A 17,032-nucleotide genomic window follows, 5' to 3' on the forward strand; every position below is an offset into this window, starting at 1 on the left:
GTGTGCACAAAGTCCTGGGTCCCATCCCCAGCACCACAAAAATAACTAAATAAACTCTTCACAAGTAGCCCAGTCCTCTTCTTCAACAATTGAAGAGGCGGAGGCCCAGAGATATGAGGGACTTACCAGATTGGTGGATTTAGGAGGTAGAGCTGAGATTGGAACCCAAGACTCTCAACTTACAGGACAATGTGAAATTCAAAAGCATATCTTAAGAACCAGGAAAATAATAGTACCTGCTCATCTTCAATTGCAAGGATCAAATGAGGTAATGTTTATAAATAACCTGGAACAGTGCTGAGCACATAGTAGGCCTTCTTACTGAAGGCCTACTATGTGCTAGTCTCTGAGTCAGCATCAGAGACACGCTGATGAGTGGAAAGGAAGCCTCCTCTGTGCTGCAGGCCAGCCAGGGAGAAGGTTTCAGGCACCACCCCTCCAGCTCCCTGGGGGTGCATATTCCTGAGGTTGGTTCACTGCTGAACCTTGTGGCCTCGAACAGTGCCTGATACCTAGTAGGTGCTCAATAAAGACATGTTAAAGTACAGGGACAAAGAAGCTCAGAAGAGGGCATGTTGTCAGACACAGGGGTGACAGTTGGGTAGAATAGACTTCCTTTGCGTAACCTCTCTGAGCCCCATTTATCACCTATAAAACAGAGGTTCCAAACCAGCCTTGTGAGCAGGTGGTGAGGTCCACTAAGATGGTGTTAGCCAGGCAGGCAGGCGGCACACACCTGTGATCCCAGCAGCTTAGGAGGCTGAGGCAGAAGGCCATCGCAAGTTCAAGGCCAGCAACTCAGCAAGACTCTGTCTCAAAACAAAAAGGGATGAGGACGTAACTCAGAGCTGGGCATAGAGCTGTGTGTGTGTGTGTGTGTGTGTGTGTGTGTGTGTGTGTGTGTGTAATAAGCCCTTTCCTTCCTGTAACCTCCATCTGCCCACCTGGAAATCAGATGATTCAACCAACGACCATTAAGGGTCTTCTAGAACCTTGGTTGAGCAGGTGGGAGACTGGGTGCTGGGTTCAAATCCCAGATCTGCTGGCTGTGTGACCTTGGGCAAGTCACTTCTCTAAGCCTTGTCTGTAACATAAGGGCCCTCACAGTGCCCCTCTCACTGGGTGCTGTGGCACTCCTCTTAAAGGGGCTTAGCCCAGGTCTGGGACAGAGGCTGAGGTGGGACCTAGGCCTTTAGTTGGCCCTGTGAGAGCGCAACCATCTCCCTCTCCAGGACTCTGGCCCTCTGCCCACTGCCTTTTCTCCCTCACGGCTTCAGAACTTGCTCTCCCATGTCTACACCGCCTGCTGCCTGTGCCCCGCGGGGCTTCCTCCTCCAGATCTCCTGAACCTGCCACCAGGGTGCAGCGGGGCCCTGTGCCAGGAGCTGAAGGGGCCACCCGGGGGGGCCTGGATCCCAGGGCTGGGGTTATCTGAAGCTGTGGACGCTCACGATGTCCGCGGGGACCTGAGGCCAGGAGTGGTGGATGCAGTGACCGCTGTGTCCCTGCTCTTCCAGGCTGGCTGGAGGCCCCAGCTGCGGAGAGTGCGGAGGAGGTGGCTCTTCCCGGCCCTCAGCGGCTTCCTCTTCCTCTTCTCCGTGGTCATGACTGGCTGCTTCCTGTGGCAGTATCAGCTTCCCAAGCTTCCGACTGGTGAGTGCCACACTGGTACGGCCCCTGCTCCTGTCCCCATGGGTCCTTTGGGCTTTGAGCTGCTGCCAAGCCCAGGGCGCAGGGAGGACCCAGGTTTAGACTCAGGAGCTCCGGCCTCCATTCCCACTCACCAGGCCTCGGGCACTGTGCACCTTTGGGCAACTTCCGCGACCTCTCTGGGCCTTGACGCTCTCCTGTATGAAACGCAGACCTCCCCTAATCCACCAGGGCTTCTCAAGCCCCCCAGTTAGGGTAAAACTCAGGGTCCCGCAAGGGCCAACAGTATTTCCCCTGCTCTGCCACCATGGCAGGATCTCGGCCCAGCCACGGGCCCAACCCTGTGGCTCAGCCTTGTGGCCCAGAGAAGGAGCCACCATTGCCGGTATCACCTCTGTTGCCATGGCAACCCTGGGAACTCCAACCCGCTGGGATCCTGGAGGGTCCAGCGCCCAGGTCTCTGGAGTGGGGGGGCCTGTCTCCATGCCTGTGTCACCCTGCATCACAGAGGCCCCCAAGCTCAGTGAGGGCCACGGCTCCCAACGTACCAGAGATCTGACGCCTTGGCTCCTTTTCCTCGCGGGCGGCTCCTCCCTCCCACCGCAGCCCTTTCTTTCGAGGGTTGATTCCTCTATAAGAGGCTTCTCAGTTCCTCAAATGAAAAGACCCCGGGTGGGCAGGCTGGCCCGTCCCCCGTCCCCCGGGGCCATGCTTCTCAAGCCACCATCTTACCACTCCCTGGCAGACTGACATTGCCAGAAAGCACAAATGAACCGTTAGGGGAAAACTTAAAACAATCCCCAAAATAGAAGCCGAGTTTCTTATTAGTAGATTCAGCAAATACCGAATGGCCCCGTTGAACTGCCCGGAGTTCTGCCCTTTCCCTCCCACTGTGTCCCCACTCGTCACTGGTGGGAGGCCCACAGTTCACAGCCCTCGCCATTCAGGTCTGCACCCTCCACGGGCATCACCTGAGCGGCTGTTGGAGGCAGGACTCTCAGACCCCGCACGGCACTAGGGGATCAAGTCTGCATGTTAGGATCCCCAGGTGACTTTTCAGGTGTGTGCACCAGTGGGGCCAAGCTTGCCCCAGCTCCGCCCCAGGCCGACAGATCCCGGCTCTACTGAGCCCCGATTCTGATCATTGGCCTGTGCTGGGAACTTGCTGACCCCCCCCCCCCCCAACCAGGTGATCTTCCTGTTGAAGTGACAGACCTCCCCAGGCTCACTGGCTCTGTGACTCTGGGGCTGGCAGAGCCAAGTGGCTGGTGCGACTTGGGCTTCCTTCCGTGCAGCAGGCCAGCCAGTGGGGACAGAGGCCTCTCCCTCCCCGGGCCTCTCCTTTTCAGGAGGCAGGAGGGTCTCCCAGGAGGAAATCCCTGGTCTATGCTTGGAAGTCAAATGGCCCCCGTTCCATTGGCCTTAAGGAGTCATAAAGCAGCCAGACTCCTAAGTGCGGAGAGGGCTGGGTGAGGCTGGGTGGCAGGGGGCTTGCTCTTCAGCCTTAGCACCGGGGTGGGGGTGGGGGTGGGAAGAGCTTCAGAACTATGGCCCTGCTGATCCTACCACAGGACCTTGGCTCAGCTTGGGGAAGTGTCAGGCGGCCGTGGAAGGCAAGGAGAGGTAGTTCCCGGGGGGTCCTCAGACCCTCACCAGCCCACACTGGCCTCACAGGGTAAGCTCAGGTCTGGGGAGCCCAGGAATCCGGCCCTGCCAACACGCCTACTGCCCCCCCCCGAGATGGCGGGGCTGCCACACCTGGAGAGAGGCAGCGTGGACTCAGTCCCCCTGCTCCTTGCTCAGGTCTGGTGACAGAATGAGCTAGGCCTGGAGCCTGAGTGTGGCTCCAAGGCCCCTCCCCACCCTAACATGGACGAGAGAGACAGACAGACAGACAGAAGTAGCTAGGCTGCCCCCACGAGCTCAGTGAGTGACCACCCACCAGGCAGGAAGCTGGCTGAGCCAGAGAGGAGGGGCACAGTGGCCACCAGCCAGGTCTGTGGCCTACTGAACCTCCGAGGCCAAGTAGGGGGTAGCGGGTGTGGACGGGCCTCCTCCTCCTGGCACCCTCCGCCCCTTGCCCCTCGGGGCCTGCTGGTGGGCCCTGGGCGCTGGCATCTGGCCAGGCTCCTGGGGGGGGACTTTCCCCAGGACATGGCTCTGAGCTGTGCTGCCACCACTCCCTCCAGGGTGACCCGACTCTCCTCCTGACCTCTGTCCTTACTCACCATGTGATGTCCCCTCCAGGTTCTTCGGGGCCAGAGGTGACCTCCGCCCCTGGGAGGATGTGTCCCCGGCACCCCGAGTCTGTGCCCCTGGCCCACCCCCTCCCTGTGTTGAAGGAGGCCATGGAAAAGGTCAGTGAGCACCCGGAGGGCACTGGGCATGCGGCGGGCACTTGTCCACTCACCCCCTTGCTCAGTGTGTGTTTCCTGAGCCGAGCTCTGGGGACGGGGCAGGAAGACCACACTGACCTGTCCCCAGACCCCCAGGCTGGGAGCCAAGGGACAGACAAGATGACAATTATGTCTACTACAGGGGCAAGAGTGGGGACAAACAGGACTGGCTGGGGTCAGGGAGGGCTCTGGAGGGAGGGCGAGGGCTGCCCTGTGAGGAGGAGGCTGTGTCTCCCAGGGAGCCTGGGACGGAAGGGCGTCTCCCGACAGGAAACAGCATGCAGGGAAAGGCCCGGAGCTGAGGCTGAGGATGTGGCACCCAGAGGACCGGAGGCCACATGGGAGGTGGGACAGATGAGATGGGAGAAGGGGCAGAGTCCACGTCACAGAGGCCAGCGCGTGCGATCACACACACCCCACAACAGGGCTCTGCTCTGTGCCCGTCGGACCCACCCGAGTCACTCAGCCAGGAGACTCGGAGCCAAGGAAACGCATCAGAACCCGGAGCTGATGCCCGGCGGTGTGGTGGGGGGACTCGAAACTGCCACCAGAGGGGCAGGTGAAGGGAAGGGGGTGGGGGGCCCAGGGAAGGGAAGGCAGGACCAGTGCGGGGCCGGATCGCCACCTGCAAACGCCTGAGAGGCGTCTGAGAGGACAGGGGACAGAGGGTGCTCTGGGGCATTCAGGGGACATAGAAATTTTAAAAAGCAATGATGGCGGCCACAGTTGCCTGCTGTGACCCTGGTGCGTGGCAGGTGCGGGGCTTCGCCCTGTTGGCATCCTTCACAATCCCCGCCTGTGCAGGAGGAAAGGGAGGCTCAGAGAGGCACGGCACGCAGGGTGGGGACGAGGGTGGACAGAGCTGCTCAGGACACGTCCATCACGCCCGAGGTGCCCGGCAGTCCGTGGAGAACTGCAGGCAGTCCTGGTTCCGCCAGCCGTGGGCAGATGACGTCACAGCTCAGACTCAGTTTTCTCACCTGTTAAGTGGGGAGAGCGGGAAGAGGGAGTGGGACGGTGAATTCTAAGTGCCCACGGGCGTGAGCTGTCGTGGTCCCCACACTTCACGGCTGACAGTCGGGAGCCATCTTCAATCAGCGCTCCAACAGGCCCCGGGGCCTCTGCACACGCCAATTCCCCAACGCGGGCCTCGGTGGGCCCAGGCAGGGTTCCCAGGGCGTCGGGGTTCAAGTCAGTCTCCATTTTCAAGCCCCCGACTTTTCTATTTCGCTAAGGAAAAGCTTCTTCTTCCAGCCAAGAATCGCTTGCGGAAGCCTGTGTGTAAGACGAGCCCCCGGGGAGCCGCTCGGTGGAGGCCGGGGTCCCTGGAGGACAGGTCCTCAGTTGCTGCTGTGTGGCGGGGGCTGAGCAGAACCACCCGGGGCTGTGGGGGCCACTGCACCACACTCAGAGCCTCCCGCTCTCCCTCAAGGTGGACCGGATCCTGCGCCAGGCCATGTCGGCCCCGGGCCTGGCTGCCATGTCCGCGGTCGTCATTCACAACGACACTGTGCTCTGGACTGGGAACTTCGGGAAGAAGAACGGCTCTGACCCGAATTCTGGGACACCCAACGAGTACACCATGTACCGGTCAGCTGGGCCGCCTGCAGGGGTCCTGTGGAGGGGTGAGGGATGGGAGGGCAAAGGGACCTAGAAGGCAGGGATCCAAGAGAATGGTGGCTGGGGGTCTAGGCTGCCAGGGCCCATGATGAAGTCCTGACAGTTGTATAGAGGAGAAGACTGAGGTCCAGAGAGGACCAGTGAGTACTCAACTTCTCATCATTGTGGAACAGGTGAGGAAGGGGTCCCTTCTGCAGAGCCCTTAGTCCCAAACTAGAAAGAGGTCCCTTGTCTCCCCACCCTTCCCATGTGCCACCCAGGAACTATAACCCCTTCCTGGGCCTTCACCCCAGGTCCCTGTGAGTCGGCAGCAGTGGCCCAGACGGGAGCAGCTTGGGACATTCAGCTGCACACCAGGGGTCCCCTTTCCTGGATGCTGTCCACAGGATCCTCAAGCTCACAATGCGAATTGAAGACCCCCCAGGGATACTGGGGGATAACAGGGACCCAGAGGGAACAGTCCTTTTTTTTAATTAGTTGTTGAAGGGTGGACCTGTATTTAATTGTTTATATGTGGTGCTGAGAATCGAACCCAGTGCCTCACACATGCCAGGCGAGCCTCAGCCCCGGAACCAGTCTTCACACAGCGCCTTCTATTCGCTGTCACTTACTGAGCACTGCCCCTGCCGGGGACACAGAAGCACTCACACACACAGTCTCACCCAACCCACTTTACTACCCGTGCAGCTCTCAGAGAGGTCTAGCAACTTGCCCAAGGCCACCCAGCCAGTGAGAGGAGAGGACAGACCAAACCAGGCTGCCCAGAGTCGAAAGGGCCTGGAGAAGGGCCTGGCGCAGGGGTTGGTACTCAGGAGCGCCCTCCCACTCCAGCCCCTGCCCCTGGTGACCTCCAGCATCCCCAGGTGGCCCCCAGAGGCTGGGCCACCTCCGTCTCACATCCCGGCGAGTGGGCTCAGTGCTCCTCTAGGAGCCTAGGGGTGCAGGGCAGGAGTGGGTGGGGGGCTGACGGGTGGCCCTCTGCGCCCTGCGCCTAGGATCTCCAGCGTCTCTAAGGTCTTCCCGGTCCTCATGCTGTACCGTCTGTGGGAGGAAGGCACCGTGGCCTCCCTGGACGACCCTCTGGAGCGGTACGCCAGCACCTTCACCATTCGCAACCCGCTGGGCCCGATGGACGGGCTGGAGGAGGTGGGCCCGGCCCCCAGGCCTTCGCCTGTCACCCTCCGCAGGATGGCCAGCCAGCTCTCAGGTGAGTCTCAGAACTGACCCGGTCTGACCCCAACCCCTTCAGGTGGGGACTCCTGGGACATCCAACAGGATCCCCGCTCTGCTCCCTCAACTGGCCACACTTCCTACCCACAGTGCCTGGGTGGTGGGCCAAGTGCAAGAGGTGAAGGTTGGGAACGCAGAGGTGAAGGTTGGCAGAGGTGAAGGTTGGCCGAGGTGAAGGCTGGGAACGTGGATCAAGCCGACACACCAGCTCATGGGTCAGAATCAAGCTGAGAGGCCAGATCTGCCTATTAGGTCAACAGCCAGTCAACAGGTTGATATTGTGGGCTAGTCCACAGTGAAGGCCAAGCACCCCTTAGTAAACAAATAAAGGTTACAAGCCACGGAAACGCAGGTGGGGACAGAGGCAGGATCCACAATCCACAGGAAAGGCTCTGAAGAATGTTTTAAATAGTGCAAGGATCCCCCGGCTCATTTCTTACAAAATAAACACAAATTAAAACTACACAGAGAGACACATTTCCCGACCGGCAAAGATCAAAAGAGCGGGTTCACCGAGTTGGTGAGGTCATGGTGAACAGGTCCTTTTACACATTAGTGGTGGGAACTGAAGTTGATGGACGGAGGGCAACTGGCAGATTTATCACAATTTAAAATGCAGGGTTTTCGGGGGCTGGGGTTGTGGTTCAGCGGTAGAGCGCCTGCCTAGCAAGGGCGAGGCCCTGGGTTCGATCCTCAGCACCACATAAAAATAAGTAAATAAAGGCATTGTGTTCATCTATACCTAAAAAATAAATATTAAAAAATATATTGAAAAAATGCAGGGTTTAGGGTGTAGCTCAGTGGCGGAGCACACGCTCAACATGCCTAAGACCCTGGGTTCCATCCCTGCCACCAAAAATATATACCCTTGACTCAACCATCTCACTTCTAGAAAATTCTGTATTCATGTGTAGTATAAAGTATGTCCACAATTTACTTTAGCAAAGTTTGTAACAACAAAAGATAGAAGCAAGAATGACTCCATGAACTGTCATATATACACAATCAAATACTATGTTGCCCTAAAAAAGGTTAATAATGTTTATGTACTGAGATTGAAGGTGTGATATTAAGTAGGAGAAAAACTCCTAACAACATATAGACTATGCTACCATATAGAGAATGAAAATAAAATATATGTACAAATACAATGTGTATATATGGATAATGTATGCCTTGTCTGCATGCAACACGTGTGTGTATTAGGGATGAAGATGTTTTAGTTGAAATGTGCACCCAACATCTTGGGAAGGAACTAAAGAGACTGAAACACCAGGCTGCCTCTGGGGAGCGCCGTGGTCACTTTACTGCATACACTTTGGTGATTTAGGGTTTTGAGTCACGTAAAGGAATTACTTAATAAAATGATTTATGTGACGATGATGAAAGCAGGATAACAAGTCAGGATGCAGGTGGCCGGGCAGGGGAGGCTGGGGCTGTGAGACAGGCCGGGGACAGGAAGGAGCGCGGCCAGGAGGGACATGGGCTGGACAGGGAGGGATGCTCTGGAAGGTTCTGAAGGACCTGCTGTCGGCCTCTACGCCTGTCTGCCCCCATGGATGGTGACGGAGAAGGTGAGGTACCTTGTGCCTCCAGGTGTGTGGCCTGGCTAAAGTGCAGAAGGCCAGCGTCACCTGCCCGTCCCATATGCTGTGCTTGGCTCATATTTGGGTCATCAATCCATAAACTCCAGAAAGCGGAGTCCTTGGAAAGGGCTGCCGTTTCACCATCTCACAGTGAGTTCAGGATGTCCCTCCTGGCCTTGCTCCAGGCCTGACACTTCCCCGTACAGAACCTGAGGTTCCACAGAGGGATGGGTCCTCCTGAGATGGCAGAGCAGGACAGGATCAGAGTCTCCATGGGCAGAGGGTGGCCTGGTGGATAAGCATACAAGCACCGAAATTCCCGCTCTGTCTCCTTGCTGTGTGATCTTGGGCAGGTCACTTAACTTCACTGAGCCTTGTTTTTTTTCCTTGGTAATAAAGCGACAGTGGCTGGGTGTGGGGCTGACACCTATAATCCCAGTTACTCCAGAGACTGAGGCAGGAGGATCATGAGTTCAAGACCAGCATTGGTAACTTAGTGAAACCTTGTCTTAAAAAAAATAAGAAAAGGACTGGGGATGTAGCTCCGTTGTAGATGAAACTGGGTTTAAGTCCCAGTATGGAAAATAAATAAATAAGTCAATCAATGGAAGGACTGGTTCAGGTCACTATTATGATAATGAAAGCACGATAACGAGTCAGGACGCAGTGGACAAGTCCACCCAGCACCCACACAGCAGGTACTGGTCTAGCAGCTGTGCCTGTTACTCTGGGGGAGCCTGAGGCTGTTGTCATTTTGGGGGTTCTCTTTAAGAATGGAATATTATAAATGCAAACTATGGTGGGTACATGGTGCAATCTCAGCCACGGGAGAGGCTGAGGCACAGGATCGAAACTTGGCAAGACCCTGTCTCAAGAAAACAAAGGGGAAACAAAGCTCAGTGGCAGGGTGCTCCTGGGTTAGTACCCAGTCCTGAACAGGGAGCTGGGAGCTGTCTAGGCCTGGGCAGGGCGCAGGGACATCCACCCTGGCTCTGACCCTACGGCTCCCCCTAGGGGCACACTGTGGGTTTTCTTCATTTATAACTGGAACCCCACACAGGGCTGGCTGCAGGTCAGTTAAGAAATATCCCATCCCCACCCCATGAAAATACAAGGGAGATGGTGGAGTAGAGGAGGGGTGGAGGAGGGATGGGAGGAGGGAGAGAGGAGGGATGGGAGGAGGGATGGGAGGAGGGGAGGGCGGAGGGGTGGAGGAGGGATGGGAGGAGGGAAGACCGGGGGAAGGACTCTGACCCAACTTCTCTGTGTACCTATGTGAACACACTACAGTGAATGTCACCTTTATGTACATATACAAGTCCCTGATTTTAAAAATATGTATAAATAGAAGAAAGAGCAGTAAAGGAAAGGGAGCAGGCGGGGGAGGAAGACAGGGAAGGGGAAGTACTGCAGACGGATCAGAACACACTGTACCCCACGCTTGCATCATTAGGCCCAAACGAACCCCAATGTTGTGTGAATCTAAAATGAACCAATAAACCATGATTTAATTTCAAAAAATATCGCCCCTGGCTCCTCCTTGTCTCAAAGGGGCCAGTGGAGAAATCTGCCACCTGCAGCTGCTCTAGGCCCGTAGCATCCTGACGATCCCCCGACTTTTCCCTCTGGGCTCCTCTGCCCTGGGGTTCTTTTTTCTAAGTCTCACAGGGAGCAGAGGCGGCTCAGAGAGGGCAAGCCACCAGCTCAGGGCTGTGCACCCGGCACCGCTGGAGTGAGAACTGACGCCCAGGACTTGGGACTCCACCTCTGGCTGCTGGACAAGCCCTGAGGTCACTCCTGGTACCTCCCACACCACCACAGCCCCTCTGGTGGCCCGTTCTGTAGGCTTGCTCTCAGAAACCTGTCCAGAACCCAGCCGCTCCTCACCACCTCCATGGCTAGCGTGTGGTTCAGGCCATGACAAGCATGGTGGCCCTCTCCTGCAGCTTCTGGCCTCCACAATCACCCTGACATCCTGCTTTCACACAGCAGCCAGGGCCCCCTGGTAACATATAATTCGGATTATGTCATCCCTCTGCCCCAAACCCCTGCAGAGGCCCCAGCCCACTCAGAGGGAAGTGAAACCCTTCCAGTTATCTGCACCTCCAGTATCTCTCACTCCCGTCTCCCATCTCATTTCTTGCAGCCACATGGCTGTCCCATGCTGTTCCTTGAAGATACCATGACATTCCTACCTCAGGGCCTTTGTACTTGCTGTCCCGCTGCCTAAGACATCCTTTTCTTTCAACTGCCTGACTCACTTCCACATCTCCTCCAGGGATCACTTGCTCAAGGGCCACCTTCTCCAAAAGGCCTTCTCTGAACATCTTGTATAAAGGAGAGTCCCTCCCATCTGATGTGGAGCTAATGCCCTCCACAGCATGCATATTTACGAGAATGTCCACTCCACACAGCAGGGACTTTGTTCACTGCTGAATCCCTAGTACACAGAACAGTCCTTGGAACAAAACACATGCTCATAAATTGGCGACAGGTGCATGGATGGACGGACTCCCAAGCCTGTGATCCTTCCAATACCTGTCACATCCAAGACATAAAATCTCAAGTGGACAGAGGAGCCAGTTCCACAAAACTGGATTGATCACTGACCTCAAGAAGTTTTCGTGGAAATTAAATGTTCTATAGTCGATAACAATTAACGTTTTTTATAGTGGTGGGGATGGAACCCAGGTCCTGGAGCATGCCAGGCAACTGCTATACCACTGAGCTACACCTCCAGTCCAGAACTATTGTCTTATGAGCAGGTAGTATGTGCCAGGTACCCGTCACATCAGCCCTATGACATAGGCATTAGTCCCCTCATGTTATAGATAAGCCTTGGCTCAGAGAGGTTCAGTGACTTCCCCAATGAAACACAGGCCCAGCAGGTCTGACCACTGCTCTTCCCTAGGGCTGCCCAGGAGGCTACGCTCCACCTCACTGCTGTGGAGGGGCAGCACCCAGGAAGCCCTGAGCCTGCTCAAGGATGATGTGCTGGTGGTGGACCCAGGAACCAGGTGAGGAGGTGCCCTGATACCAGCCACATGTTCACACCTGTGAACAATCCTGGAGGGTCAGAGTCAGCAGAGACCTGGGACATCCCTGAACACAGTCCCTATCACCAAGGCCTCCAGCGGGAGGCAGATCGCAGCACTGGGGAGCCCGACCCAGAACCCAGTTCCTTCCATTCATCAGCTCAACTGCGATCAAGCACCTTCCCCCCAATTTCTCTTTGCTTCTCCCAGTGCCGAACCTCGGGGCCCTCTTCCCCTGAGGGAGAGAGGATCCAACTGAAGTGGACATAGGCTGGGGTCCTCCTTCCAACTCTGCTCTCACTTGCCCTGTGACCTTGGGGGAGGCACTTGACCTTGTGAACCTCATCTTCCTCCTCTGTTGAAGCAAGGCTGCAGGCGTGGAGTCAGGCGCACCCATTTCATCCATCCTGGGACTTCCTAGGGCACTATCTTAGAGATCTGAGACTGCATCGCTTTTACTGATTATTGGTGAATGTCATGCACTGGAGGAAGGAGAGTGAGACCTGACTCATGTTTGATAGTCCTTGGGCTACATGGTCATTATTTCTGGCCCCGCCCCATTAATAGTCTACAACTTTAATCTTCCATTTGACAAAGTAAATCATAATAAAAGTGTAAGGCACCAGTAAGATCTGTTTTACCACTTTCCCCCATGTCCTGTTGAGCCAGCTCTCCTCCAGCTGTCCTGTGCCCCGGGCGGTTTCCTGCTCCTCTCTGGGCTGAGTCTTTCCAGACCTGAAATGGAGAGTTACTTCCAGTGACTTCTTAAGTCTCTTCTGGGTCTGACGCAATGAAGCGGGTTCCTTCCGGGTGGCATGTCAGACAGCCTGGGCTGGTGGAAGGGGCTAACTAGGGTCTGGAGAAGTCCGCCCAGGGTCTCACTGCGATTTCCACTGCCCTCCTAACAGATGCCATTACAGCACGCTGGCCTTCTCCCTCCTGGCCCACGTCCTGGCAGCCCACACCACGCAGGGTGACTACCAGCGCTGGATCTCAGAGAACGTGCTGGAGCCTCTGGGGATGGGGGACACGGGCTTCGACCTCACGCCCTCGGTGCGTGCCCGACTAGCGGCCGGCTTCTACGGCAGCGGGCGGCCGGCCCCGCTCTACGACCTGGGCTGGTACCGTCCGTCGGGACAGATGTACTCGACCCCCGCGGACCTGGCCAAGCTGGCCATGGCGCTCCTGGGCAGTGGGCCCCAGCGGCTCCTGCGGCCTGACGCGGCCAAGACGCTGCTGGCGCCGCTGCTGGCCTGCCCCGGGGCCTACTTCGCCAACGAGACGGGCACGCCCTGGGAGTTCCACGTGCAGCGCGGCTACCGCGTGGTGCGCAAGGACGGCGACCTGGACGGCTACGCCGCCACCTTCTCGCTGGTGCCCCCGCTGCGCCTGGGCCTCGTGCTGCTGCTGGCCGGGCCGCGGCCGCCCGGGCCCGACCTGGTGGCGCAGGCCTACGACGTGCTCCTGCCGGCCATGGAGAGGGCCCTCCGGGAGGCCGAGCGCAGCCCCGCCCCGCCGCCTAGCGCGCGCCCCTTCGCCGGCTACTTCACCTTCGCCAACCGGACCTTCTACCAGGTGCACGCGGGGCCGGCGGGCGAGCTGCGCCTGCGCCAGTTCGGGCCCCGCGTCGAGGCACTGGTGCCCCCCGCGTTCCGCACGTTGGCGCTGCGCCACGTGCGCGGGCGCGTCTTCCAGCTGCACGTGGCCCGCGAGTTCCCGTGCGCGCTGCCGCTCGGAGACGCCTGGCTCTCGCTGGAAGCCCAGCACGGGCAGCTGGTCAACTTCTACCCGTTGGACAGCCACGGGCTGTCCCCCGGCTTCGACGTGCCCGGCCTGAACACATACCAGGTGCTGCGTGTGCAGCACAAGCCGGCGTTCAAGGCCCAGTGAGCCCCCTGGGGTCTGGAGCCTCCCTTCCCCTGACCTCCAGCTTGCCCGCCTGGGCCTGGAGACAGGAGTCCGCAGGGGTGTCTGGTAGAGAACCTGAGTAGTTGTCAAAGTGGGGTTCTCAGCCCTCGGACAGTTGGCCGACTGTCCATTGTCCGAGGGGGAGGAGAAATTAAGTACAGGAATGTAGAGTAAGCGTTTAGAAATGTAAGCCTTGACGTAGTACCTCTGTGTCTGTTGGGATTAAGGCAAGATACGGGGTTGTATTTTGTCTTTTAAAAATCAACTTTATCCGATCATCATTTACTTAAAATAAAACACACCATCCAGGGATGATTGGGATGATTTTTTAAATTTAATTTTTTTTTTTTTTTTTTTTTTTTGCAGTGGTGGGGATCAAACGCAGGGCATCGTGCAGGCTGCGCACTCTGCCACTGAGCTGCACCCCCCACCCCCGTTGGATGATCGTGACAGATATTTATACCCACCACCACAATCAAGATATAGGAAATTTCCACCCCTCCTATTCCTTTGCAGGCAGGTCCCTCCCCCTCCCAGCCCCAGGCAACCACTGATCTGCTTTCTGTCACTGTGGATTAGTTTCGCCTGTTTAAGAATTTCACATAAATGGAATCATACAGTGTAGTCTTTTGTGCCAGTCCGCTTTTGCTCAGCATGCTGTTTCTGAGGTTCATGTCTTTGCATGTATCAATAGTTTGTTCCTTTGTATTCCACAGTATAGATATGCCACACTTTGTTTATCCTTTCACCTGTTGATGGACATTTGGGCCGTTTCCAGATGGGGCTATTATGAAAGGGCATTCTTGTACAAGTCCTTTTGTGAATGCATGCTTTCATTTCTCTTGGATAAATTTCTAGGTGTGACTGTCATGCAGTTTTCCAAAGCACTTGTACCATTTTACATCCCTAAACAGCATATCTCACTGTGGTTTTAACTGTGTTGTATTTTATTGATTTGTAAAAGCTCTTTATATACTATAGACATAAATCCTTTGTCAAATATATGTATTGCAAATGTTTTCTTCCAGTTTTTGGCTTGACTTTTCATTTTCTTTTTTTTTTTTTGGTACCAGGGATTGAACCCGGGGGTACTTAACCACTGAGCTGCGTCCTGGTCCCCAGCCCTTCTTATTTTTTAATTTTGAGACAGGGTCTCACTGAGTTGCTTCCAGCCTTGCTGAGGCTGGCTTTGAACTTTTGAACTCCTCCTATCTCAGCCTCTGGAGCTGCTGGGATTTCAGCCACAGCGTCCTGTGACTTTCATTTTCTTAATGTTGTGTTTTGAAGAGCAGAGTTTTAACATTTTGATGAATTTTATGTCTGTTGAGTCTAATATGGAATTTGGGCTTGTATTTTGCATGTCTTTTTTTTTTTAAAAGTAAACTTTATTTTGAGATAATGATAGATCCACAGGCAAGTGTCAGAAAGAGTCAGTGTGTCTTTCCCTGGGTTCCTCCAGTGTGGGCATTTGGTAAAACAATGGGAAGCAAGATATTAGTAGAACACGGTCAAGATCCAGGAGAGCTACTTTAGCAGGAAAGACCCTCCTTCCCCTTTCCTGGCCACACCCCCTAACTTAGCAATCCTACCCTCTCCTTAGCCCTTGGCACCCACCAATCTGTTCTCCAGTTCTGAAATTTTGTCATTTCAAGAAAAGCATATAAATGGAGTCTGATGGTATGAGAGGTTTTTGGGACCCCCTCCCACTCCTGGTAATTCTCAAGTTGCTGGAGGTCTTTGAAGTTTGTTTCTTTTCTTAGTAGTGGTTTCTTGGAGTTAGCGCAAATGTCTAACCATTTGCTTGTTGAAGGACATCTGGGTTGTTTTCAGTCTGGGGCTGTCAAGAACAAAGTTGCCATGAGAATTTGTTTACAGGCCTTTATGTGAACTTGTTTCTATTTCTCTGGGATAAATGCCCAGGAGTACAATGATGGGTCAAATGGTAGTTATAGGCTTAGTTACTGCCAAACTGTTCTAGGGTGGCTGTACCCAGCTGGGGGGTGTGGCTCAGGGGTAGTGTGAGGCCCTAGGTTCCACAAAAATAAGAGTGCCCCTACCATTTTACTTTCCAGCCAGCGGTGTATGAGGGATCATTGCCACACGGTTTTGTCAACATTTGGTAGTCACTCTATTTTACTTTGGTAATTTTAATAGATGTGTAGTGATATATCGTGGTGGTTTTAATTTGCCTTTTCCTTATAGCTACTGAAGTTGAACATCTTCATGAGCTTTTTGTTTTCTTGCCATCTGGATAGCCTCTTTAGTGAAATCTCTCTTTATGTTCTTTGCCAATCTTCTAATTGGGCTGAAAGATTGTTTAGTTTTGAAGGCTCTTTACATATTCTGGATATGGTCCTTTGTCAAATATATAGTTTCCGAGTATTTTCTAATTAGTAGTTTGTCTTTTCATCCTCCTAGGATCTTCTGCAAAGCATTGTTTAAAATTTTTGCTCAAGTCCAATTGTGGTAGGCTGAATAATGGTTCCTCAAAAGATGCACTTGTGGCTGGGGGTGGTGGTGCACACCTGGAATCCCAGTGATTTGGGAGGCTAAGGCAGGAGGATCATAATGAGTTCAAGGCCAGCCTCAGCAATTTAGTGAGATTCTGTCTTAAAAAATAAAATAAAAGGGCTGGGGATGTGTAGCTCAGTGGTGGAGCACTCCTGGGTGATTCTATCCCCAATACTGCAAATAAACAAATAAATAAAGCCATACATGTTCTCATCTTTGGAACCTGTGCATGTTACATTCTATAGCAAAAACAGGACTTTGCAGTTGTGTTTAACGATTTTGAGATGACGAGATTGTCCTGCATTATTGGAGTCCTAAATGCAATTGCAAATTTCCTTGTAAAAGAGTTGCACAGGATGGTTCAACTCAGAAGAGGAGAAGGCAATATGACTACATAGGCAGAGGTTGAAATGATGCAACCACAAACCAGGAGATCCTGGCAGCCACCAGCACTAAAGGGCGGATTCTCTCCTACAGCCAACAGAGGGAGTGCAGCCCTGCTGATACCTTGGTCTGGCCCAGTGGCACTCATTTCAGACTGCTAGTCCTCAGAACTGTGAGAGTACATTGTTTAAAAACCATCAGTTTTGTAGTAATCTGTTACAGTGGCCATGAACCCAAATAAACCAAATTTATCATTTTCTTCTCTTGTGGGTCTTTGCTTTGGGTGCCAAGTCTCTGAACTCTACCTACCTCTAGTTCCCAAAGATTTTCTCCTATGAGATTTTCTAAATGTTTTATCATTTTGTAGCTTATAAAGTTTGTGAGCCCTTTGGAATTAATCTTTGTATAAGATGTGCGGTTTAGACTGAAATCCACATTTCTGCCTATGGATGTTGCTCTGGTTTGGATAAGTGTCCTCCAGATGCACATGTGTTGGCTGGGGTGTGGCTCAGTGGGTAGAGCGCTTGCCTAGCAGGTGTGAGGCACTGGGTTCAATTCTCAGCACCACATAAAAATAAATGAATAAAATAAAGGTTCATCTAAAAAACTATTTTAAGAACATACGCATGTGTTAAAGTCTTGGTCACCAGACAATGGTGCTACTTGGAGACAGTGGAACTTTTTTTTTTTTTTTTTAAATTTTGTGGTGCTG

At 54.1% G+C, this 17,032-nt stretch overlaps 1 protein-coding gene across 1 annotated transcript; it reads left to right on the plus strand.

Annotated features, from left to right (window-relative positions):
- Positions 1-371: 371 nt before the first annotated feature.
- LACTBL1 (lactamase beta like 1) lies at positions 372-13,407 on the plus strand (the record flags this gene model as incomplete). The annotated part of the gene is made up of 7 exons (XM_081305636.1): positions 372-467; positions 1,233-1,653; positions 3,898-4,007; positions 5,479-5,636; positions 6,662-6,873; positions 11,394-11,499; positions 12,426-13,407. The coding sequence occupies 7 exons, from the start codon at positions 372-374 to the stop codon at positions 13,405-13,407; spliced, it is 2,085 nt and encodes a 694-aa protein (XP_081161762.1).
- Positions 13,408-17,032: the final 3,625 nt, after the last annotated feature.

This window comes from Spermophilus citellus (assembly GCF_964194105.1).
Source record: "Spermophilus citellus genome assembly, chromosome: 9".
NCBI classification, from domain to species: Eukaryota; Metazoa; Chordata; class Mammalia; order Rodentia; family Sciuridae; genus Spermophilus; species Spermophilus citellus.